Source organism: Diadema antillarum, unplaced genomic scaffold (assembly GCF_040938485.1).
Source record: "Diadema antillarum isolate AM-2024a unplaced genomic scaffold, OU_Dant_1.0 scf00000136, whole genome shotgun sequence".
Lineage (NCBI taxonomy): Eukaryota > Metazoa > Echinodermata > Echinoidea > Diadematoida > Diadematidae > Diadema > Diadema antillarum.
In genome coordinates this window covers 204,541-229,396 of record NW_027271025.1, presented here as the reverse complement: position 1 = coordinate 229,396, position 24,856 = coordinate 204,541, and the positions used below count along the sequence as shown (strand labels likewise).

Here is a 24,856-nt window from a genome sequence, read left to right as displayed (position 1 = left end):
TCACATATGATGTAGGCAAGAACGCTCATGTGATCATTAATTTTGTGAATCTTGGCTCTTGCAAAATTTGAGAAATTAAAAGGTGTACAAAACTTTCTGGCTTTACAGTAATAGTTCAGTTATGTAATCATTATTTCAAAGTGGCGTATATGCAATGAGCTCCTTGATTATATTTGTTTATAACTTGGAGAACAGTGTAGCTTTCTCAGAAGAGGAGTAACTTGTAAATGATCAACTGGTACACCTAACCCTTGTACAATTTTGTGATTAGATATATTACAAGGTGTGGGCTTTTGAGCTCACATGCCAGAATTAGTGTCTGTCCAGGGCCATAACTAGGGGTCCGAGTGACCAAGTAACAATACCCACCCCTGCTGGTGAGTAGGGTCTGTTATAACAAAATTGATTTATTTTTAAATCACACAATGAAAGAGTTCAGTTTGTTTTATTCATTTTTTTACTTTTATTTGTCTCCCTATTGAAAATTTTCCAAATATTCCACACAAAGTGTGCACTAGATCATTAAATTTCAATTCTATCAAAAGTGCAAAGGCTTCCAAAATCAGGCATACTTCATCAATATTTTTGGAATGGTTTATGCTTAAAGAAGAAATCCACGACCTATGCAAAGATTATTCATACTATAGTTAAGAAATCCAGGATTCCGATGAGCTTAATGATATACCTCACTTCATAACCGTTGCAGCAAACGAGATTTTTACATTTGGGAATATTTTCAGCCAAACATTTCAAATTGCTGTATGGAATCGAAATCAATCACGTGACCTGATGACGTTTCACCCTCACATTGCTTGAGCGAAGTTTATTTGCGGAGGAGCTTAGGAGGAGCTCAATACACGTACAGTACCTTGCGCAACTGCATTGTATACACTGAGCTGCATGCATGATATGCATGCTGTTCGAAATCGTGCGTGCATCATAACATTGAGCGAAGATGCCGATGTGTCAGGCATACGGGTGTACGAATAAGCCTGGGAAAGGCAAGAAAAAGAGCTTCTTTCAGATACCCAACCCAGAAATAGAAAGGGAACGGTGTGTAAAATGGCTCAACAACATTGTAACGGATAAATTTGATGTGAAGACATACAAATTTAATCCAAATCGAGTCGTATGTGAAGACCATTTTGAGTCACACTGGTTCCAGGATGACATTCGTGCGCGCGTGATGGGATACGTGCATCAGCACTGCCAGCAGCGGCAGCCCTCTCGGTCAGTTCTTCTTGATTCCACTCTGGTTGGAAAGCATATCCAGGTGGACCCGCCATGACTCTTGCAGTAAAACCACATAGAATGAACGTACGGCAATAAACGGAGATTAACAAAATGGGCGCTAATTAGAGTGGAGAGAAAATTATAAACGAAAGAACAAGCGATGTATGAACTGTATGCTGTACGTATGTATATGGTTCACGGTGTAGTGGGACGCCATGTGACGCACGCTGTGAGCTGAACGCTGAACGCTGCGACAACACACGTACATACACACACACTCACACATAGTACTTTATACAAGTGGCACACACACACAATTTCTGTGGCAAGGGCAGGCAGCGATCGTAGAAAACGGAAGTGCGGGTCGTACGTCATCTGGAATTGCATTGTGGTAGAGAACAGTCTCGCTCACTTTTAATGCGTCTCGCATAATGAAAATATTAAACAAAATGATTAAAAATATTTTCTGTCAAATATTTGAGAAATTAAGAGCATATCTGAGCGTTTCATATTTTTGTCTTTCATTTGAGCGTGACTTTATGTAGTTCCGGATTTCTTCTTTAAAGGCAACATATGCACATAGCTATAGATGTATGCATACCTGTTCAATTAAAAAAGATTAAAGTGTTGACCCATACACTGCTCTGTAGGTTATAAATCCTCCTTCTACCCTACTCTGTAACCGAGGGTTGGACATTTTCCAAGAGGTGAGGCATCTTGCGTTCTATTTTTTGTCTTTGTGCTTTCACCTCTAAATGTACAGTTTATTTTCATGATAATTGAGCTATTTCAATGCTGTAGATAATAGACAGTAGGAACCTTTTGTTTTATTTTTACACCACACTCATTGTAAAAATTCTAAGTGACCTTGAGCACAGCTGCTATCTTGTCTGTTACTGCAGTCATCCTCTAACATCAGATTGGTTCTTAGCTATGTGCTATTCATGTACTGGTATGCAAATTAAGGACTGTTTTGGAATCCTTTATATGCTGTGTGAGAGAAGAACAGTGTGTTTGATATTGTTTTTCTTTATATCTTTATTTCATTATATCTCTCTTTATTTTGAGAAGGATGGGAAAATGTGCAAAATATCAGGAAACAGAATAGTTATATGTATATATAGCTATATGTGACAGGAAAATAGTAGTCAGGGGAAGAATATAACTTAACATGTAAGTAAAGGTGTGAAACAGGAATAAACTCATGTACTTTTGTACTGTAATGCAGTGTAAATGATATAGTAACCTTCATCTGTTTGTGATGATAACAATGTTGACCTAATGTCTCACATCATATATCTTTGTGCAGGGCCACTGAAGTTTGTGCGAGTGCCTCCATCTGTGATAGACCAAAGGGAAGGGAACAACATCACTCTCCTGTGTAATGTGACTGGTTTTCCCCATGCCAGATTACTGTGGTATCAGGTAGTTTACCTCTTAGTCTACATGTAGATAAGAAGGGACATGGCATGACATCTTACCATTCTCAATGGATCACTGTCATAATGCATTCAATGCCTAGTATACATGCAGATAACTATGGTTACCTATCAGACAGCCCCAAAACTTGATGGAAATATGCCCAACCCAGCACAACTAAATTATGTAACATTGATTTCAAATGTGTTTAGACAAGCTGACTGTGGAGTGTAATGTCATGTCAATTTAACAGGATGCATGTATACAAGTGAATGCATAATGAGATATGCGTGTATAGAAGGAGGAAAACAGCTGCCAAGGTGGAAAATCCCAAATAAAGTGAACATAAGGCCTGTCTTCATCAGACCAAAGTTTCAAAATAGCACACTATATTGTGGCTAGGAAATTAGCCTGATGTCAAATTAACTCACTATTTGTGCAAAGAAGAAGCAAATAGCATGCTATTTGATCAGGATATTTTCGGGAAAAAAAATCTTGGTCTAATTTGTGAAATAGCGCACTTTTTGTGTTGTGTCTCCATCAGCAGAAAATTTTCTCAGTCCCATCATTTGAACTGCATGCTGACCCCATAGAACTCTACGTAGAGTTCTGTGGTTGTGCGAAATTTGCGAGCTTAGTAACCAGAGATGCCACATTTCCGGAAATTTCCGGAATTCCGGATTTTTCCAAAAAGAGGGAAGTTTTCCGGAATTTCCGGCAAGCTGGCAAAAAAATCTGTATTTCTCGATTCTCCGGGAATGCGTGAATAACTACTGAGATAATGCGCCTATTCGCTCTCTCCGTCTCTAGCTCTCTCGGCAACCTCTGTACGCGTATTAATAATACATGCAGCAACGATGTTTTTCTTTCAAAGCATTTGCCAATTTGATGAGTGTCATCATTGCATTGATTACTGTAATAATGCGTATTACTAGCGCTTGTACCGATGATCGGTATTATCCTGTTCAAATATACGGTCTTCAAATTGGCTTGTAGTACTGAAAGTAATCGCTTATTTCAGTTAACTTGAAAGAACAGAGATTTTTTCCCATAGAAAAGCATGTGAATCGCGCGCCGCACACCGCGAAGCAGCTTGACAGGCGACCATAATTATGCATTACCCCAAGACTCGGATCAGGTAAGGATTTTTACATTTGTGGTCATATATGAGATCATCTGCAAAACCATGCATGTCGCCACGACTTTACTTAGTTCACTTTGACTTCTATCGCAACGCGCGGTGATATTTGACCGACCATAGCGGCACAGTAAAATGAGAAAATTGCACGCAGCTAGCGGCCTTCCGCGAGGGGGAGCCGCATGCGGCGTACGTTTCCCTGCATTCTTCTAGCCTGCTCCGATCGGGCTAAGATCACCGGGAGTCACTGATGGAAGCAAAATGAATTGATCTCGCTGTGACACACAAGGTTTTCCAAATAAATCGCTTCGACTAGCCGAATGCATATTCAACAAACTTTGTCTCAAATGAAAGGTTAGAATCTTACTTTTAATGTGATATGTGTTTTATTAATGTTCCATAACAGCAAAGTCAAGATTTCTGAGCAAACAATTCTTATGTGAATGCTTGGTAGGCGCTATGCACAGCGCTGCATAGTTAAGACGTATTGCGTTATGCACGCACGTGTCACAGTTTTTGAATGGAAAAGACACAGCTGCAACACCAGGGACGACAAAAACTGGACAAAGAAACGAGACAGTGCATTCAAGAGCAACCAAGCTTAGAGCAATGATAGTCAAAAAAGCTGCTCTCAAGAGGAAGTCAGTAAATGTCCAAAACAAGTCTAAAAAGCCCAGACGAACATAGGTTAGGTATTTACATATTGCTGTACAGAAATATCAGTATGTGAATGAGAAGTATGAGAAGTATCAGTAGTTCAGTATGTGAATGAGAAGTATGACAAGTATGAGAAATATCAGTAATTCAGTATGTGAATTATTATACAGTATACTAATTCACATACTGATAGGTGTCAGCGCTGGAATCAATTACATGTAATTAGCTTAGGTTTAGAAGCACGTGTATAGTTGATTACAACTGGCTGATTACAACATGGCTAAAGTACCAATTATTTTAGCACAGAGATAGTGAAAATCCCCTCTTAGATATGCACCAGAACCCATAATTCTACTCTGAAAATAACAAAAAGTCCTTACCGTGGAAGGGGGGACACCCCCCTCCCACACCCCCCCCCCCCCCCCCCCCCCCCCCCCCCTCGGTGGCTTCGCTCCCTCGCATGTGATTTTCAGGAAATTTGGACAGCTCCCTGTGGCATCTCTGGTAGCACATGTGTCAACCTTGGGCTTTATTTGAGCTAATAAAGATGCACATTCGTGATGTCACATTATTTACCTAAACCGTAAAATAGCCTGCTGGTTTGAATTTTGGTCTGATTAGGACATGCCAACATAGTTTTTTTTTTTTGAGCTTCCCAATGCTTGAAAACAATGAGTTGTTGCTATCAATATGCTGTTAGGTGTTCCTGATTTTCAAAAGTTTTTAATAAAAATGAATAGGTGAGGGTTTGGCATTTGTTGTCCAAAATATTTTTCATTTAAGGAGAATTACTGTAGACAGGACAGTTTTGGAAATCTAGTATGTAATCCTTAATTTGCCACATTCAAATGCATGTAGAATCAGTGACTCAGACCCTAATACCAAATCATGCCAACAAATGAGCAAGAATTCTGTTGATGTGAGAGAGACCAGAAGGACAGATCCAAATTGGTTCCAGGTTTTTAGACTTTATGTAAAATATTGCACAAACTCTACAAAGATGTTTTTGAAAAAGTTAGGAGAATATGAACTTTATGTGTTCCTTCTTGTATTTTCATAGCATTCAAGACTAAGATTTTACAACAGCTTCCAAGATGTTAAAGCATATCAAAATATGAAGCTCAGTCCAATGCAATCAAAAGTAATAATAGGATAATATGCCTTAAGTAGTATAAATGACAAATTCATAACAGAACAAGTATCATGACTTTTAATCTAGAATACAGATACAATGGTTTCATGTCTATCCCTTTATTCCAATATCTCTGTGTATGTGTGTGCATGCACATAAGTCTGTAGAATGACAATGTCTGCTGTCCATTTTTATTTCATAATTGTTTCTCCATTTCCAACAGAATTGTATGATTTTTTTTGAGAATCTGAATACATAAATTAGCATGAAAGCATACAATGAATGGAACATAAGTTTGCAAAACATTAGACTATTTTATGACAGTGCTGGAAATGGGGAGGAATAGTTTAGAAAATATGTTTGAAGAGTGCATTTCCCCACAGTACAGAGCTTGAATAACGTGTGGTTAGGATTCTTTTTTTTTTTTTAATCCTTTAGGCTAAGGAAAATGCTATGCACTAGGCCCATACACTTTAGGTTCCCCGTAAATTGATTGTTCCTGTCAACCAGATACAGAACATTTCAGCTCTGGAGTAATTTTAACATATGTCAGGTGCCAGCACACAAGTGATACTATATGTAGACTCAGCTAAGAGTCAGAAGAGGGCTTAAAGGTGGAAATCTTACTAATAGGTAAATTTGATACTTGGCTTGTTAACAAATTGTTGCAACAAATTTGTTAATTTGCATTAGAAATAGTACTAATATTCCATTTGGGGTCTATTTTTTGATGACACTGTCAAAGGAAGCTTTCATAGTGTATTACATTGCTACAGCCTACAGACAGCTGATTCCATGGTCCAGATTTCAAGATAAGCATATACACAGACTTTGTATCTAACTGTAAATATTTTCTTTTTTCTTTTAACATGAATGCAATCTTGTACTTAACACCAAAGTATAGATATTTCTATAATATTGTATACTCAGCAAAAAAAAGAAATCGTTGTGTCATATATCCATATTAAAGGTTATAAAATTGACTACCAACCTGGTAGATTAATACAGAGGGATTTTTTTATGCATGAGTGAACACATTCATTTTGTCTCCCAAGGCACAAAAGTAACAATTGCAGAAATTTATATTTTGTCATTCAGCATTGATAACAAAAGGTCAATTTGACACTATGAGAGACATAAATGAATAGCAATAACAAGTTTTTGTTCCATTGTGTGTCTTTATATCCTCAAACAAAAACAAAGTCGGAAACTAAAGGGGAAAATAAGAATTATTTTCAAATTTAAATGACATAGGAAGTAAACCACAAATGTTATAAAGTGGTAATTATTTCTGTCTTTCATTCTTTTAATTTTAGTTGGTAATATTTGCAAATTAATTTGAGTTTATTATTGTGTTAACATTATCTTTTGTTCTCATTGTTCCATGGAAGAGCACATACATATGAATTATGTTATAAAGTGGTGATTATTTCTGTCTTTCATTCTTTTAATTTTAGTTGGTAATATTTGCAAATTAATTTGAGTTTATTATTGTGTTAACATTATCTTTTGTTCTCATTGTTCCATGGAAGAGCACATACATATGAATTAGAACTTGTCCATTTTTGCAATTTTTACTTTTGTGCCTCAGAAGAGAAAAATGAATGTTGGCACTCATGCGTAAACTTTCCCAATTTAATTGTACCACATTGACACGCCTGACTCAGCCGACGGCATGCCAAATTTGCATATTCTGCTCAAACCCACAAACTAATTGTTAAATCGCCAAATGCCCCAGTGCTATGAAAGCATTTCTTGCAGTTCTATTCCTGTTACATATAGCGTGCATTATATGCCGTGATTGACTATGAAGCGGTATACCGTACTGATTTTGCGAGTAAATTCTCAATTTCTGTCGCTGTTTTCTATGCAAAAGTCATGTGTTTATGATAACGCTGTCGAGCCACCTGCTGGTCATTTGAAAGAAAAAATTATTATAGATTTGTCAAACAAGTTATATCAAAGCAAAGCGTGGCATTTTCTCTACAACTATGCTCATTACATATCAAGGGTAACACAAATCTGTAAAATTTACTAAGATTTTAAATTACAGAATGTTTCCCAAAGCATGACTACATCAGGCGCGGCGATACAGTGCAATTAACTTGCCAAAAGCATATAACCCAGTCCAAAATAAAAAGAGACTTTCCAAAACAGTCTACAAAAAAGCACTCGATTTTGGGAAAAATTTGTTACAAATTGATCCATCAATGTGCAAAAAATGGCTTTTGCTACTGAAAATGATGCTCCCAGGTTCGCCAAAAAGCCAACCTGGCAGCCAGGTTTGCCAGAAAGCGAACCTGGCTGCCAGGTTCGCCAAAAAGCGAACCTGGCCGCCAGGTTCGCCAAAAAGCGAACCTGGCTACAAGGTTTGCCAAAAAGCGAACCTGGCTGTAAGGTTTGCCAAAAAGCGAACCTGGCCGCCAGGTTTGCCAAAAAGCGAACCTGGCTGCAAGGTTCGCCAAAAAGCGAACCTGGCTGCAAGGTTCGCCAAAAAGCGAACCTGGCCGCCAGGTTCGCCAAAAAGCGAACCTGGCTGCAAGGTTTGCCAAAAAGCGAACCTGGCTGCAAGGTTTGCCAAAAAGCGAACCTGGCTGCCAGGTTTGCCCGAAAGCGAACCTGGCCGCCAGGTTCGCCAAAAAGCGAACCTGGCTGCCAGGTTTGCCAAAAAGCGAACATGGCTGCCAGGTTTGCCAGAAAGTAAACCTGGCAGCCAGGTTTGCCAAAAAGTGAACCTGGCATACATCACAAAATCCTTTTCAAAGAAGAGAAAATATTAGGTGCATTTTGATGAGCCTATCTAATTGCTATCTAATTGTTTTCATTATATTTTCCTTCAGTAAATGTGAAATTACCACTCTTGGTTTTGTGTATGAAGAGTTTAGATAAGTGCACAAACATTTGTCAGTGACAATCAATTTTACCTGTGTAATTACTCTGTACTAATTGTTAATTTCAGCCCATTATGTCCGTAACAAAACAAAACAAAAAACATGTTTTTTTTTAAGTTTTACAAATTAAGCACTCAGTAAAGAAGAACATACTAATTGAATGCAAAGCAAGCTCATAACCCTCTTCCGAAACACTCATAAAGAAACTTCTGCTCTGTAATAATTAAGTAGTCAATTATTGTTAAAAAGTGTACATCTGTAACAGACACATATAGTGTGACTGTATGTGAGCTTTATAATTTCATGAGGATTGATTTGTTGATTTTATTTTCTGATGTTTATTTGTGATTTAATTGAAAGGTAGCATGGAACATCTCGATAACTACGATTAAGTTGGAATACTTGTTAATTAAACTAATTAGCAGTGTTTGTTTGTTTGTTTTGTTTTTTGTAGATTGCATTGCACACATATTAAAAAACAACTTTTGATAGCGGGTGTGCATGGAAATTAAGCCTTTTTGTAATGTTGTAATTCGCAGAAAGATGATAAATGCAGCCTTTAGGCCTATGCTTCTCCTATATTTTCTACATCGCACCTGAGAACTGGATTGTATTCGGCTATAGTATTAGTATTGATAGATATAGCCCTGCATGTGGTGTGTGAGTGTGTGAACATACACACATGTAATTATCCATACATGCCAGGGCTGTCAACATGGGAAACTAGTTGAGAGTGAGACTCCCATAGGCCAATGCTATTAGGAGTCAAAATGCGTGAGATCAATAGAAATGCATGGAAATGAAATAAGTTTTAGATCGAGTGAGAAAGGACCTCAATGCATGAGAGTTGGCAGCCCTGACGTGCACATGTATGCAAAGTTTGTATGTGCTAGGCTTTGCATTCTGCGTAACAAGTTTGAATATTTTGCACACTACACAGCATACAAATGAAGTGGAACATTATCATTAAATGCAATTTACGTGTAATGGTAAAGCAAGAACTGTAACTACCGGTACACAATCAATGTAATATTTTGCAACAACATTCCCGCATGCATATTGATCAGAAGAAAGCTATATAAAGTTATAGGTCCAGTACAAGGTATCGCACAAACATTTGATGAAGTCCAAATGTCAAATTGACAAACACAAGTAAGTCAAATGCTCACAACTCATAAAAGGATATACAGTAGTTCTGGACACTCAATCGAAATGTTTATTCACAGCTCCTAATCATTGCATGATCACCATCCAGTGCACCACTGGCCTCATCCTGTGAAGTAAACAGTTTACAAGAGAATATGGGATAGACTTACAGTTGTACAAACTACATGGTGTACGTACTATGAAATCCGTTTAACAATATTTGTGAGTCAGGACACCGCTCTCTTATCACAGTCGTCATCATATGGCAGTCCTCTTCTTCAAATGGCCATGTTCACGATGAGCAACATATACATGCTGGTTTCAGAGGATTTATATTGTGGGGATGGAAAGTGTGGAACGATGTCTGGCCTATGTCCATCAGTGCAGGGGTCAGAAAAGGTCAAGACCTAGCCAACTGCCAAATCCGCAGAGGGTTCAGTGAGTGGAATGTGATAATTCAGACACACTAGCACAGTGCCTGCACTACACATACAGTGTAGCTATACAGTTCTCATGGCAGCGTGTGTGCAAACCAAGGTTATTGATAATGTTTTGGTGGGAAGCCACTTGTATGAGATGTATTAAACTAACAATCCCACCTCATCCCTGCTTGTGAATATATCATACACATGAACATTATAAAAGGGGATGGCTAGTACAGGGCTGCCATAATTGGAAACTAGTTGAGAGTGAGACTCCCATAGGCCAATGCTATAATTTAGGAGTCAAAATGAGTGATATCAATAGAAATGCATGCAAATGAAATAAAGTTTTAGAGTGAGAAAGGACCAAAATGAGTGCTAGCAACTGTTCAGTGGGAATGCTGGGGGATGATTGTTCCAATCCTTGTGGGATAGAGTACTTTATATACCGGTATCTATTGTTGTGTGGAAATTATTTGCTTTAGAATTAATGGTCTCATATAATTATTATTCAAGTAATGTGCAGTTCAATGTTTCCAGGTTAGCATGCCTGACAGTGACGGGGCATATACTGCACATTACTTGAATATGAGATCATTCTGAGGCAAATAATTTTCATTCAACAATAGATATATAATATACTCATAAAAGAATCCCACAAGGATTGCAACAATCACCCCTCAGCATTCCCACTGATTCCCACTGATTAGTTTGGTAATACAGGCTATCCCCTGTAAGTATGCATTTCAGTTAATTGAAACAGGTTTGTTTAGTATTTGTTTGTTCATGTGTTTGCTTGTTTTGGCGATCATGGCGATCATGGAAATTTGACAGAACTCCACAGTAACATACCCAGTTTTATGTTGATTGTGAGGTTAAGGCAATTTAGATGATTTTGATAATTTACATGTGAATGCTAGAAGCTTAATAAGAATTATAGTGAGCTGCATGGTTTCTTTACTGTCCTAGAAGCTGCCTCTAAAAACCCACTTCTTACGTATATAGACATACAAATATCAGGATACTCTTTTGTTCAGGCGTATATATAACTTAAGCTTAACAGTTGGGCCGTGGGTGTGTCATTCATGGTGCGGCAACTGATCTCTTATAAGATCAGTGATGCAGCTTGCTTGGAGCATACAAAAAAGCTGTATGGTGTCTTCAAGAAAGCATATTGAAACAGCATCCATTAATGGTAGTGCAACGATCTTATGGCATGTAGGCCTACACAGCAATAACACTGCTTTGGCAGTACCCTGAAGGCCTATGTTTTTGGTAGTAGATGATTTAATTCATCCGTTCAAAGAATAATGAGCGAGGTATTACGTAAACAGGAGAAATCAGAAATTCAAAAGGAATGGTGCAAAAGTATACTAGTGCATTAAGATAAGTATTCAATTAATGAATGAAAATTCATTAGCATTTGATGAGGACTATAAGATCACAAATGAAATTGGGATCCTTGTTCAAGCAACATACAGACTCATACATTTGCTATGGAGATCAATTACCTTCACATTGACATATGAAAATCATTACTCAAAGTGAACAGAGGGGCTACATTGCATCTGCAGACATTGATAACAGGAGGAAACCCATACTTGATATTCATAATCTGTACTTTTTGACATCCTTTTTATAGCTCACCTGAGCTGAAGGCTCAATTGAGTTATTGCGTGTGCTCTTTGTCCGGTGTGTGATGTGCGTCATGCGTTAATTTTGTACTTTCAATTTCTTCTTGAAAACCCCATGACTGATACAACGTAGTTCACCAAACTTGGCAGGTAGCATCCATCCCGAGGGGAATAGAATCTCAATTTATGCAAATGGGCACCTTTTTAAAAAAAGTTATTTATGAAGTTTTCAGGTGGAGAGGCAGTCCTATACATCGATCCAAGTGTTTTCAATTTCTTTAAAGTTTTTGTGTTGTGTGTGTGTGTGTGTGTGTGTGTGTGTTTTGCGTTTGTGTTAAGAATTATTCAAACGAAAAGTGCAAAGATGATGGGATGTACCCATGATTTTTTTTTCTTTTTTTATGTCTAGAACGTCTGGTATTATTTTATAGAAAGCTGTTTTTTTTTTAAGTCACCTTGATATGAGTCATATCAAGGTGAGTCAAGTCAAGTCACCTTGACATCGAGTTAAGAGATGATAATGAAATCTCTGAAGCGTTTAATTCATATTTTGTGAAGGTTGGATCTAATTTAGCTGATGTTATTCCGGAAACGGATATACCTTTTTCTACGTATTTAAGTCATCGCAATAATCAATCTTTGTTTTTTATGCCTGTATTAGAATCCGAAATTGTTGACATTGTAAATAATCTTAAAGCCAAAAAAAGTACTGGTTATGATGGAATTTCTAATTATCTTCTGAAATATGTTATACATGAGATTGTTGTACCTCTCGCCCATACAGTACAATGTATATTTAATTTGTCATTGCTGAACGGTATAGTGCCTACTAGGATGAAAATCACTAAAGTTATCCCGATATATAAAAAGGGCCGAGAGGACGAACTGGGAAATTATCAACCAATATCGTTATTAACCTCTTTTTCTAAATTACTTGAAAAGATTGTGTACACACGTGTATTCCGATTCTTAAATGACTGTAATGTAATAGATGAAAATCAATTTGGATTTCGTAAAAAGCATTCCACAATTCATGCTATTTTACTCATGATAGAGAAAATTATCAAAGCGATCGATGGCAAGTGTCATACAGTAGGTATCTTTCTTGACTACTCCAAGGCCTTTGACACAATCAACCATGAAATATTATTATACAAATTACAACACTATGGGATTCGTGGGAGGGCCTTGGAGTGGTTTAGAAGTTACCTCACTGGAAGAACTCAATTTGTTAGTTTGAATGGCCATGTGTCCAGTTCACAGCCTATAACTTGTGGGGTACCGCAAGGATCCCTTTTAGGTCCTTTATTGTTTATTCTTTATATGAATGACTTTCGCAGTTCGTCCTCTCTGCTCTATTTTCTTCTTTTTGCCGATGACACCAGTATTTTTTATTCAAATCGAAACCCTCATGTTTTACTGAATACCGTAAATACTGAATTAAAATCAGTATCTAAGTGGATTCAGGCTAATAAATTGTCATTGAATTTGACCAAGACAAAATTTATGGTTTTTAGCAATATAATCAATATTTTGCCGGGTAAGTTGGTTGTAAACGACGTAGAATTGAACCAGGTGGAATATATAAAATTCCTTGGTCTCTATATTGATTGTAAGTTGACATGGAAAGTTCATGTTGATTCTTTGCGTAAATTATTATCAAAAAATGTAGGTGTTATGTATATTAAAGTTAAAACAGTTTTTTCCTAAACATGTTCTGCATTCATTGTATTCTACTCTATTTTTGCCTTATATAGGTTATGGAATCCTGGCATGGGGAAACTGCTTTCCAATAGACTTAATTCTTTATTATTGATACAGAAAAGAGTTATACGGATAATTAACTTCGCCACATTTTTCGAACACACTAATGTCTTGTTCTTTTCCAGTAGAACACTTAAGATCCAGGATTTATATCATTTTAATATCGGGTCATTTATGTATCAATTAAACTCAGGTGGTCTCCCTGATGTGTTTTCTTCGATGTTTGTCAAAAATACTGAAGTTCATTCTTATCCTACTAGACAAAAAGATTCTTTTCATCTTTCTCCTGTAAGAACCGTATCTGCTTTAAAAACAATAACCACTACAGGACCTAAATTTTGGAATGAGTTGGATAGAGAAATAATCCAATCTCAGTCTCTTTATTCATTTAAACATAAACTTAAACTAGTTTTTCTGAATTCATATCTATAGCTATTCTTCAATCCTCCTCGATATTCTCTGTTCATACTTCACATTACTGACATAATCGATTATGTAACATGTGCCTCGCTCGTGATTTCTGTATTATCTCCTGAACTTCCTTTGTACACATTTGGTATCTCTGCTATTGTACACTGCATCTGACTTGTACCTCGCTCGGGTGATCACGCAACAATCAAGAAGTCTGTGCCGCGGACATTGTTTTCATTGTTTTCTTTTTTCTTTTTCTTTTTACTTTTTGGCGTTTTTTTTTCTCCAATTCAGAAACTGTCATTCCTTTAATTACATACCCAAGTAAGAAATAATCTCACATCCGCATCTGGGAATCTACACCCTACAAGCAATGCTTCTATGTAGATTCCTCATATTTCACATGTTTTATTGTCTTATAAGCTGTACGTGACAATTCATCCAGGCTTTTGTATTGTGATGTTTATGTTTTATGTATTTGTTGAAATGTGGAATATGGAACAATAAAAAACAAAACAAAAATATGAGGTCCTCATCCTTTTCATCCAATTTAGCTATACTGCCATGTAATTGATTAATTGTAAGCCCTAGGGATCTCACTAATCTGGCTGTGGTGACAGAACAATAATGTTTGTACAGGCCTATGCCAGAATGAATGTATTTGCAAAAGTTAAGGGTCCCTTTAAGACACCCAAACTTGGTGGCACACAGAGTGTATGGTGCACACAGCAAAGTGCAGATACAGTGGGCTAATGTTACTTTACTCTCCCCTGACCATGAGTCTGGTGAATGTTTTGGCCAAGTCTTATCAAGGTGACATTCTTTTTGACCCCTGAACTGTACAGGGGCAAAAGTTAAAATACTTTCCCCACAATACAGCATACACTGGACACTCACAGAGCTACATGTACCAAGTCTCACGCATTCTGCGTGAGACTCGAGCATTTAGGGTCTGTCTCACGATCTCACGCATGGCACCCATTTTTCTCACGCATCTGGTGAAGTCTGCAATTTGGGCCAAAAATAAGGAGCATAGCTCAAAGGATTAAAGTGATAGTTGCAATTGAAGGTATATTTCCCTTTTGCCTTTCAAAATTAGTAAAAAATAGTCACTAAAGTATGCACCAGATCGCATCATTAAGAGCTAATAATTTAAAAAAGCTCCCTACCATGGGAGTGGGACACCCTCCTCGTTCGCGTGCGCATGCGCATGAGCGCCAAGACGCCGAGTCATAAAAATCTCACTCATAAAAGTTTTTTTAACTTGGCATCTCTGCACTCATTGTGAACATACAACTTCCTGCATTTAGAAATTATAGTGTCCAGGGCCCTTTTCATGAAACTTGTTATGAGTGCCAAATTGCAATTATAGCTGTTGTAATGAAATCCTTACATGATTGGATTGGCGCAGAACAAATTTGTCACAGAAATGTGGTAGTTAATGTCACGGATAACAAGTTTTGACTTAGGACCCCCGATTAAGAATATTGTTAACAGGTTCCATACTTTAGTTGCTTAAATTTTTTCAGTTACCCCTTTTTCCTTTAATAGCAGAGTTCTAAACTGTTTTGGCATTGTGATATTGTTATGCCCTAAAATTGAAATCAATATTTTCTTGATTTACCCTTGACTTCAACAAACCTCAATTATAAGGCTTTACATTGTTTCATTAGGTGATCATATTCGTGTCAGGTGGTCGTGTTACCTACTTTTCGTGAATAACATGGCCTAATATACAAAGGGTTGGGTAAGCAGAGACTCCATACCCTCCCGTTTTCAACTGGAGATCTCCCGCTGAAAGCCCATTTTCGCAAAATCTCCCGTTCTCCCGATTGAGATTTGATTTCTCCCGCCCTGGCTCTGTGTCTCCCGGTGGAAAGGATTTCTTACTTATTGCTATCGTATGTTGAAAAAATAAGCCTTAGATAGCACCAGAGAACATCTAAAACCCTAGGAACTTCGCGCTTCGCACACATCAACTTGGAGTCTCCCATCTGTTAGGGGTTTCGGGCGGGAGAATCTCCAGATCAGAAGGTGCTTGGGGTTGGAGTCTCTGGGTAAGGTCAGGTCATCGAATGCAAAGTATGCTGCTTCCGGCCACCCAAGAAAGGGTATGTGATTGCAGTCTGATGAGTAAAACTTTTTTTCTTTTTTTTTTCAATGTTTTTATTGAAGAAAACACATGACATACAAACAAGAACAAAACACTACATGCATTATAATTTGATACAAAATATCAAACAAGGCCTGACATTAAAGACCTAATAAAATGGTTTAGACATCTTTTTTCTTAATGATTTAATAATATTAAATGTTAAATTCTAAGTAATTCCATGGTCGTGCGGGGTTTTTTACTGTTCTGAATTTTGTTCTACATTTGTTAACATAATGGATGCAATTTCCTCGGTTTTGGAAAACTTTCTATACTTGAATTGGCACTATCACTTCTAAATTGTGATGACATCTAAGAACGGAGTCGTCGATATTGATTGTCTGGTTGATAGCCAGCGAGCTAGCAAGGCTATGCTAGCGCAGCGCAGCGACAGCCGGCCGGCGGCTAGCGCTGGCAGGGGAGCGAGCTAGCGAGCGCATAGCAGGCGCTGCACTATTGCCATTGGCTAAGCCTTTAGACAAAAGAATATTTAATGAATTGTATCGGATTTAATACTGCCAATAATACAGATTACAACTGTGGTACGCTTGGATATTCATTATTTTCGGCAAACTCGTGAAATAGGCCCCACCACTGCGTGTCTGTACTAATACTACGGCGACTCGCCTGTTTAAATACTCGTGAATTCAGCCCCATCGTGTGGCGTTCATCGGTAGGTAAGCACGGCGGTGGGGCTGCCTTCCATAGTCAATACTCGTGAATGCGGCAAAAATGACTTCCTAATATGTCCCTTAACTAATTTTACGGCCAATTTAACCATAAATACAACCCTACCTAACCCTAAACCATAGGACCTACCCTTGCTTGCTATAAACACACGGGTACGGTGCCCGCGCACTGCGGTGGGGCCTATTTCACGATAGCCCCACCACCACTGCATGTCTGTACTAATACTACGGCGACTCGCCTGCTTTATAGGCCTAAACCTACTCGTGAATTCAGCCCCACCGTGGCGTTCATCGGTAGATAAGCATGGCGGTGGGGCTTCCTTCCACAGTATGATTTGTAGCATAAAACAAAAACTACTCGACCAAAATTGACGATCATTCTTGGTATCGTTTTTCTTAGAAAATGGCGCATCTAAATTACTGATAACAAATATTGCAGAAACTGACCATGGGAAACTGGTTAGGCCTTTTTTTTTTTTTTTTGAGCCACGACCCACCCTGTATGAACATATCTTTCTAGAGTGTAACCTCTGTACTTCTCGTATTCCAAACAGGCTTTTGCTAAACAATCAGATTACAGGTGCGGTGTGGCTAGCTGGGGCAAAATTAGCCCATAAAAGCTTTATACGCGTGTCTTCAAAGGGACTCATCGAAAAGAGTCCATATCACGGAATGAAAACCATTCAAATTGATATACAGAGAGAAATAACACTTAACAAAGCATAAGAAGAGAAGATGATGGAATCATAAAAAGGGAAAATGATGATTGACAGAGGATAAAAGGGGAGGAAAGATGGAAGATGAGATGAAATAAAACAATACTGTACATAACATAAGGGGAGGAACAGTGGGAAAATATGACAAGATAATATAAAACATAATGAGACAGAATGACATATCATAGGGAAAAGGATAAAGATTAACAAGGTATAGCTCAAGGTGTATAACTCCGTGCAGACATTGCCTTACCCCGAAGATATGAAAAGAAAAATGAACTCTTGTCAGTAAGATAGAAAATTGGTGTGTTTATCTGTTTTTTTGAACAATTCCACTAAATGGTACCATTGATGACTATTTTGTAAAAAAAAAAAAAACAACTTCAGTCTCCAAATTGCTTCATCGAACTGAAATCAGAATCAACCTAAGATGAGATAGGAATGGACAAAGAAAATGATGGATAAGCTAAGATAGGCAGCAAGGAAAGAAAAAGAAAGAGCTACATCCACACAGATTGGAAGCTCATCGCCCGAAAATAAAAACCAGGAACAGCTTTTCATTTACTATGATTTTTTTTACACTGTAAATGTTAAAATTCTTGTTAACTATCAAATAATAACAAAGAATCAAGTCAATGCTATTAAATTTCAGTATTAAGAAAAATTGAAGTTGCAACAAACGGAGACGCTATAAGGAGTACAAACACACAACTTAGGAAAGCAGAATGGTGAAAGTAAAAGAAACACACGCACACACAAAAAAGTTAAGACTGATGTCAGAAAATACAGATTACGAATAAGTATAGGCCAACACGTACTGTAGGAATCGCCTCTTGTAAACAAAGCTTTCAGAAGCAATGTCTATAATGAATATTAGCCCCTCCGTCCACTTTGAATCATGATTTTTAGGTCAGCCTGAGGGTAAAAACATTAAATGTATCTCCAGAACAGTTATTAGTCATTCGTGAATTCCAATACGAATTGGATCTTGGACATGACACATCTTTGCTGCATTGTTTAAACAATTGGGATCCCCATTTTATATGCTAATGCCTTCATAATATTTGTGAATTCAGCACTCATTTTGTACCCTAGTAGTGTACAATTTGCACCATTCTCATAGTTCCAATTTATTCTCCTGTTAGTTACCCAAACCATTATTTTTTGAAATATTTAACTCATTTTTCACCAAAAGCATATTGCCCAAACAATGTTTTGATACAAGGCATACCGTATGTTTATTGTAGGCCGATAATGGATATGGATGCTGTTTTCAATTTGTCTCCTTGAAGACACCATACAGTATTCTGGGACTACTAATTTCGCCATAGCAAGCCGCACTGCACCCAATGCCTATTCAGTGAAAGCACACTGACATATGCATAAATGCAAAAGAGTATCCTGATATATTTGGAATAGAGTAACATCACAAGTGGGTTTAACCAGGTTTAAAAGGGGCCAATTACTGGGAATTAAAGTTATATTTGTGACAGGACAATAGCAAAACCATGTTTATCTCTATGTAAAATATCAAAATCAAAATTGCCTCTATCTTCACAGTTATCCTTAAATTGGGTATGATTATGTAGTTCTGTCAAATATCCATGAACACAGGCCATCTCCAAAAACAAGCCCACAAAAAATAAACATGTTTCAGTTGTGTTTAATGATGTGAATAAATTTCCATGATCGCCATGATCACCAAAACAAGCAAACACATGAACTAACAAATACTAAACAAACCTGTTTCAATTAACTGAAATGCATACTTACAGGGGATGGCTACTCTTACCAAACTGATCAGTGGGAATCAGTGGGAATGCTGAGGGGTGATTGTTGCAATCCTTGATCATCCCCCAGCATTCCCACTGATTCCCACTGAACATTTACTAGCCATCCCCTTTAATGTTCAAGTGTATGATACAGAACTGTATATCCACGAGCAGGGATGAGGTGGGATTGTTAGTTTAATATATTTCATACAAGTGGCTTTGTCCCACCAAAACATTGTCTATGGCCTTGGTTTGCAGACACACTGCAATGAGAACTGTACAGCTACAATGTAGTGCAGGCACTGTGCTAGTGTGTCTGAATTATCACATTCCACTCACTGAACCCTCTGTGGATTTGGCAGTTGGCTAGGTCTTGACCTTTTCTGACCCCTGCACTGATGGACATAGGCCAGACATCATTCCACACTTTCTATCCCCACAATATAAATCCTCTGAAACCAGCATGTATATGTTGATCATCGTGAACATGGCCATTTGAAGAAGAGCACTCGCCATAAGATGACGACTGTGATAAGAGAGCGGTGTCCTGACTCACAAATATTGTTAAACGGATTTCATAGTAGTTTGTACAACTGTAAGTCTATCCAATATTCTCTTGTAAACTGTTCACTTCACAGGATGAGGCCAGTAGTACCCTTTTTTGAGTTGTGAGCATTTGACTTACTTGTGTTTGTCAATGACGTTATTTGGACTGTACGTATTAAATGTTTGTGCGATACCTGCGATACCTGGTACTGGCCCTATAACTTTATATAGCTTTCTTCTGATCAATATGCATGCGGGAATGTTGTTGCAAAATATTGCATTGATTGTGTACCGGTATAAAATAGTTACAGTTCTTGCTTTACCATTACACGTAAATTGCATTAAATGATAATATTCCACTTCATGTGCATGCTGTGTAGTGTGCAAAATATTCAAACTTGTTACGCATAATGCAAAGCCTAGCACATACAAACTTTGCATATGCAAGGCCATGTATGGATAATTACATGTATGTATGTTCACACACTCACCCACACACCACAAGCAGGGCTATCTATCAATAGCCGAATACAATCCAGTTCTCAGGTGTGATATAGAAAATATAGGAGAAGCATAGGCCTAAAGGCTGCGATTATCATCTTTCCGCGAATTACAAAAAGGCTTTCCATGAATACCCGCTATCAAAAGTCGTTTCCAAAGCCCTGTGATAAACGTCTTCCAGAAAAGTTGCGTTTATTAACTCATAGCAAATAGTATACATAGCTAGGCTAAGAGGGTGTATACTCTCGCGATTTCGCACAAAAATGGATGTAGTACGCCATGGGGCCTCACATGGAGCCCAACAGCGGTCATTTTAGTAATGAAACCGCAAGCTTCATAACACGTGAGCCTATGGAGGGAATCCTACCTTCCTTTCATTTTCTTCATTTTAAGGAGAAACATCACAGCGGTAAAATTGCGTATCAGGCTTCAAAAGATCAGCAGAAGTATATTTTCTGTTGATACATTAAAAAAAATTTGAAGTAATGTCACTACTTTTCAATCTGTAGTGCATCAAAGTTTGTGTTTGAGCTGAGAAACGCCATCTATCTCTTTCTCTCTTGTTTTCATTGTCTTTTACGGGCAATTCCATAATTACAAACGTACATTTCATACACTTTAAAAAGCTCTAACAACTAGACTTGATTTCATTCACAAGATTTGATACTTTTAATTTCTAACATCCATCTCGAAGGTAAAGTGATCACAAAATTATATTCAATATGATCAATACTTTGACCTTGATATGAGTTGAAATTTCTGACATTGGAATGTAAAGTGGAAAACTCTGTGAATTGTGGGGTACTTTCCAGCAAATTCATTCTTTTCATTTCAATTAGATGTTAAACAACCCAAAAGTGCAGAAATGAAGAATTATTTTTTTTAAATTAGCAATTAATTGCACCCTTTTTGTGTTACGGACGTACAGTATTTTACGGATGTACAAAATTTCCGTTACAGACGTACGTTTTGAAATCGTTATTAATTTTATTATTTTGATGGATTTATTTTAAGATCCCTTTACCAGAATTCAGTGACTTCTCATGCTGTACGGTCTTAATCTTAATAATTTGAGATGACAATCGCATTTTTTTACTGAAATCTGCAAAAACCTTCCCCAAATCATCACCTTGTATACAGTTCATGCTTCACTGAGCAACAGGATGATTACATTATCCAAAGAAATATCCTTTCATGGTAAATTAGCTTGTCAGTTGGTCATGTTGTAGCTTATTTCATTTTGACAAACACATTATTGTCTAGAATATTAATTTGTAGAAAAGAAATTAATTTAATATTGGAATCAGATTTAATTAATGCCACCATAAAACTATCTAGGGATCCATTGCTCATGTATGCAGTACACACAAAGCAGTGCAGAAATGGTTTGCGCCACACATGAAAATTGATGGTGTAGGCCTACTATATTTTGCAGGCATTTCAAACAAAATCCTTTCAAACATATCTGAATTGTAGACTCTATACCTGATCAAAGTTTTGAAATTAAAAAAAAATAGATACATTTGTACATAAAAACAAATTGACAGTAAACTATCATGATCACCAGAATAATAATCTTAATGTGGATTTTGAAAATGTGGATTTTGAAAACACATCATGGTGTCCCTTGCTCTATGAATTGTGAGTATTCCAAAAATGTTTTATATCTCAGCATGTTAAAAACAAAATTATACTGGTTTGTATGGTTAAAATTGAAGTAATAATTTCACTTTTTTGGGGGTATTAAAAATAGTGTAACATGGAATGATTGAGACTTTAATGGATGAAGGACATAATTTGCAGAGCAAAGAGTCTGAATGCGAGTCCCAGACTCCAGCTACGTGTAAACTGACCACGATTGCCATCAACTGTTTGTAGTGTGATTTTTCTGGCAGTGTTTTTTGTTTTTTTGGTGTTTTTTTTTTTTGTTTTTTTTTTAAAGGAAAATATTTGATCTGGTGATTTGGTGACCACTTGCAGGATGCTTGACATTGATCCTGAGATTCCTGCCCTTAGTGCCCCTATTTAAAGAACCTCACCAGGAAATGTTTCCATGTGATATTCATCTAAAACACTAAATCCCCAACATTTACATCAAGTTTATCATTCACTGACGTGTCATCTTCAGGTTTCTCATCTAGACTGACAATGGAATCATAGATCTTAAACCTGTCTAATTGGACTTTCCTGTATTCTAAAGCATTCAATGGTACTTTTGATACTCACATTATGCTCCTTATATACTAGTAGGCCTAATGACTGTGTGAGCATTTGGTACAGGTACAGCTATTTGCAAATAGGGGTGCCTTTGAATCCAACTTCTCTCTCAGTTGATATCATTTCCTTTAGTAATCACATCTTTTGTGGGATTCTTAGTATTTCTACCTCATACAGTAGGTTGTTTGTGGGGTTGATGTAGCTGCCCACCCATTTTACACATGAATGTCATGTATCTCCAAACTGCTCTTTTTTTTTCTCTTTTTTTTTTTTTTTTACAGTACTCACTATCTTGTCCATCCACTGAGAACACACTTTCGTTGTATACCCTTACCATGACAAAAAGCCACTTTATCATTATCTGCATTGATAGTTTCCTTCTACTTTTGTATCAAGGAAGACTTGGCTTGAACTGGGTATGTGTACATCTGAAACCACATGGATTGTGGGTAGTTAAAGGTATTTTTTGTTTAATCTTAATCAAGATATGCTCCATAATTATATAGATCTACATGTATAGATGTTTTGCTTGTGTTGTATGCTCATCTGAGACAGTAACAATGCTCTTTGTTTTACTCTCTGTCTCCTGAAACACCGTGGCCAAAAGATGAGAGATCTATACAATTTAGCATTTCCATATACTTTGGGTCTTTCTCGGAAATTTTGAATATGTGTGCAATGCAATTTACAAAACAACAACAAACAAACAGACAAAACAAACGAACAAACACTGCTAATTAGTTTGATTAACAAGTATTCCAACTTAATCGTAGTTATCAAGATGTTCCATGCTACCTTTCAATTAAATCACAAATAAACATCAGAAAATAAAATCAACAAATCAATCCTCATGAAATTGTAAAGCTCACATACAGTCACACTATATGTGTCTGTTACAGATGTACACTTTTAAACAATAATTGACTACTTAATTATTACAGAGCAGAAGTTTCTTTATGAGTGTTTCGGAAGAAAAAAAAAAAAACATGTTTTTTTTTTTGTTACGGACATACATGGCCCACTGGGCTGAAATTAACGATTAGTACAGAGTAATTACACAGGTAAAATTGATTGTCACTGACAAATGTTTGTTCACTTATCTAAACTCTTCATACACAAAACCAAGAGTGATAATTTCACATTTACTGAAGGAAAATCTGATGAAAACAATTAGAATAGCCTTTTGGAGATCAAAATGCACCTAACATTTTCTCTTGTTTGAAAAGGATTTTGTGATGTATGCCAGGTTCGCTTTTTGGCGAACCTGGTTCGCCAAAGCCAACTTTTGTGATGTTCACAAGCCAGGTTCGCTTTTTGGCGAACCTGGCGGCAAGGTTCGCTTTTTGGCGAACCTGGTTGCCAGGTTCGCTTTTTGGCAAACCTGGCGGCCAGGTTCGCTTTTTGGCGAACCTGGCTGCCAGGTTCGCTTTTTGGCGAACCTGGCGGCCAGGTTCGCTTTTTGGCAAACCCGGCAGTCAGGTTCGCTTTTTGGCAAACCCGACGGCAAGGTTCGCTTTTTGGCGAACCTGGCTGCCAGGTTTGCTTTTTGGCGAACCTGGCAGCCAGGTTTGCTTTTTGGCAAACCTGGCAGCCAGGTTCGCTTTTTGGCGAACCTGGCAGGGCAGCCAAGGTGCGCTTTTTGGCGAACCTGGGAGCAGTATTTTCAGTAGAAAATGCCATTTTTTGCACATTGATGGATCAATTTTTAACAAATTTTTCCCAAAATCGAGTGCTTTTTTGTAGACTGTTTCAGAAAGTCTCTTTTTATTTTGGACTGGGTTATATGACCTTGAGGCCTCATTTGCGTAAAGTAGACAGCTTGTGTACGCAAAACCGCTGGGGAAGTGTTGCAGGACAATCGCAGTATCTCACCTCAGAAACCATCAAATGATTAAATCTATAATACAGCAAATTGAAGAAGAAACTATTCTCTAACTCACAATGTTAGTTATGTTGGGTTTTATTGAGGATAAACTTGTGAAAATAACATCAAAACTTAAGTTTCCAAAACAGAAAATTTGGTCTCAAAACAAGAGTTATTTTTTCTCATTTTCCTTCATTGCTCCAAAATGAAACTACGGTGTTATGAGTTATGGTAGTATATCCACACTGTGTTCCAAATATCTTTTCTGTATCATTTTGCGCACGGATATGTCCAGAAAAAATCGAAATCACTGTCACTTGTATGTAAAATCCATAGTGTAAGCAGTACTGCCTGAAACAGTTGAAGCACATTGCAGGGTTCCTCTCTTGCCCACTCACCACCCTGTGGACCGAAAACCGAACCCTGTCGCATTTTCACCTAAAAATCATATGAAGGATGATATATCCATGTAAGATATATGTGTGAAGTTTCAAGGGATTTTGTGCTAAAATAAGGGAGATACAAGGAGGTGAACTTTTTATAGATTTTTTT

At 37.4% G+C, this 24,856-nt stretch overlaps 1 protein-coding gene across 1 annotated transcript in view; it reads left to right on the top strand.

Annotated features, from left to right (window-relative positions):
• LOC139720991 (protein turtle homolog B-like) overlaps positions 1-24,856 on the top strand; it is a 107,879-nt gene that overhangs the window by 22,056 nt on the left and 60,967 nt on the right. Inside the window, exon 5 of the mRNA XM_071632321.1 lies at positions 2,543-2,658. Within this exon, the coding sequence (XP_071488422.1) occupies positions 2,543-2,658 (116 nt within the window). The remainder of the gene's footprint in view (positions 1-2,542; positions 2,659-24,856) is intronic.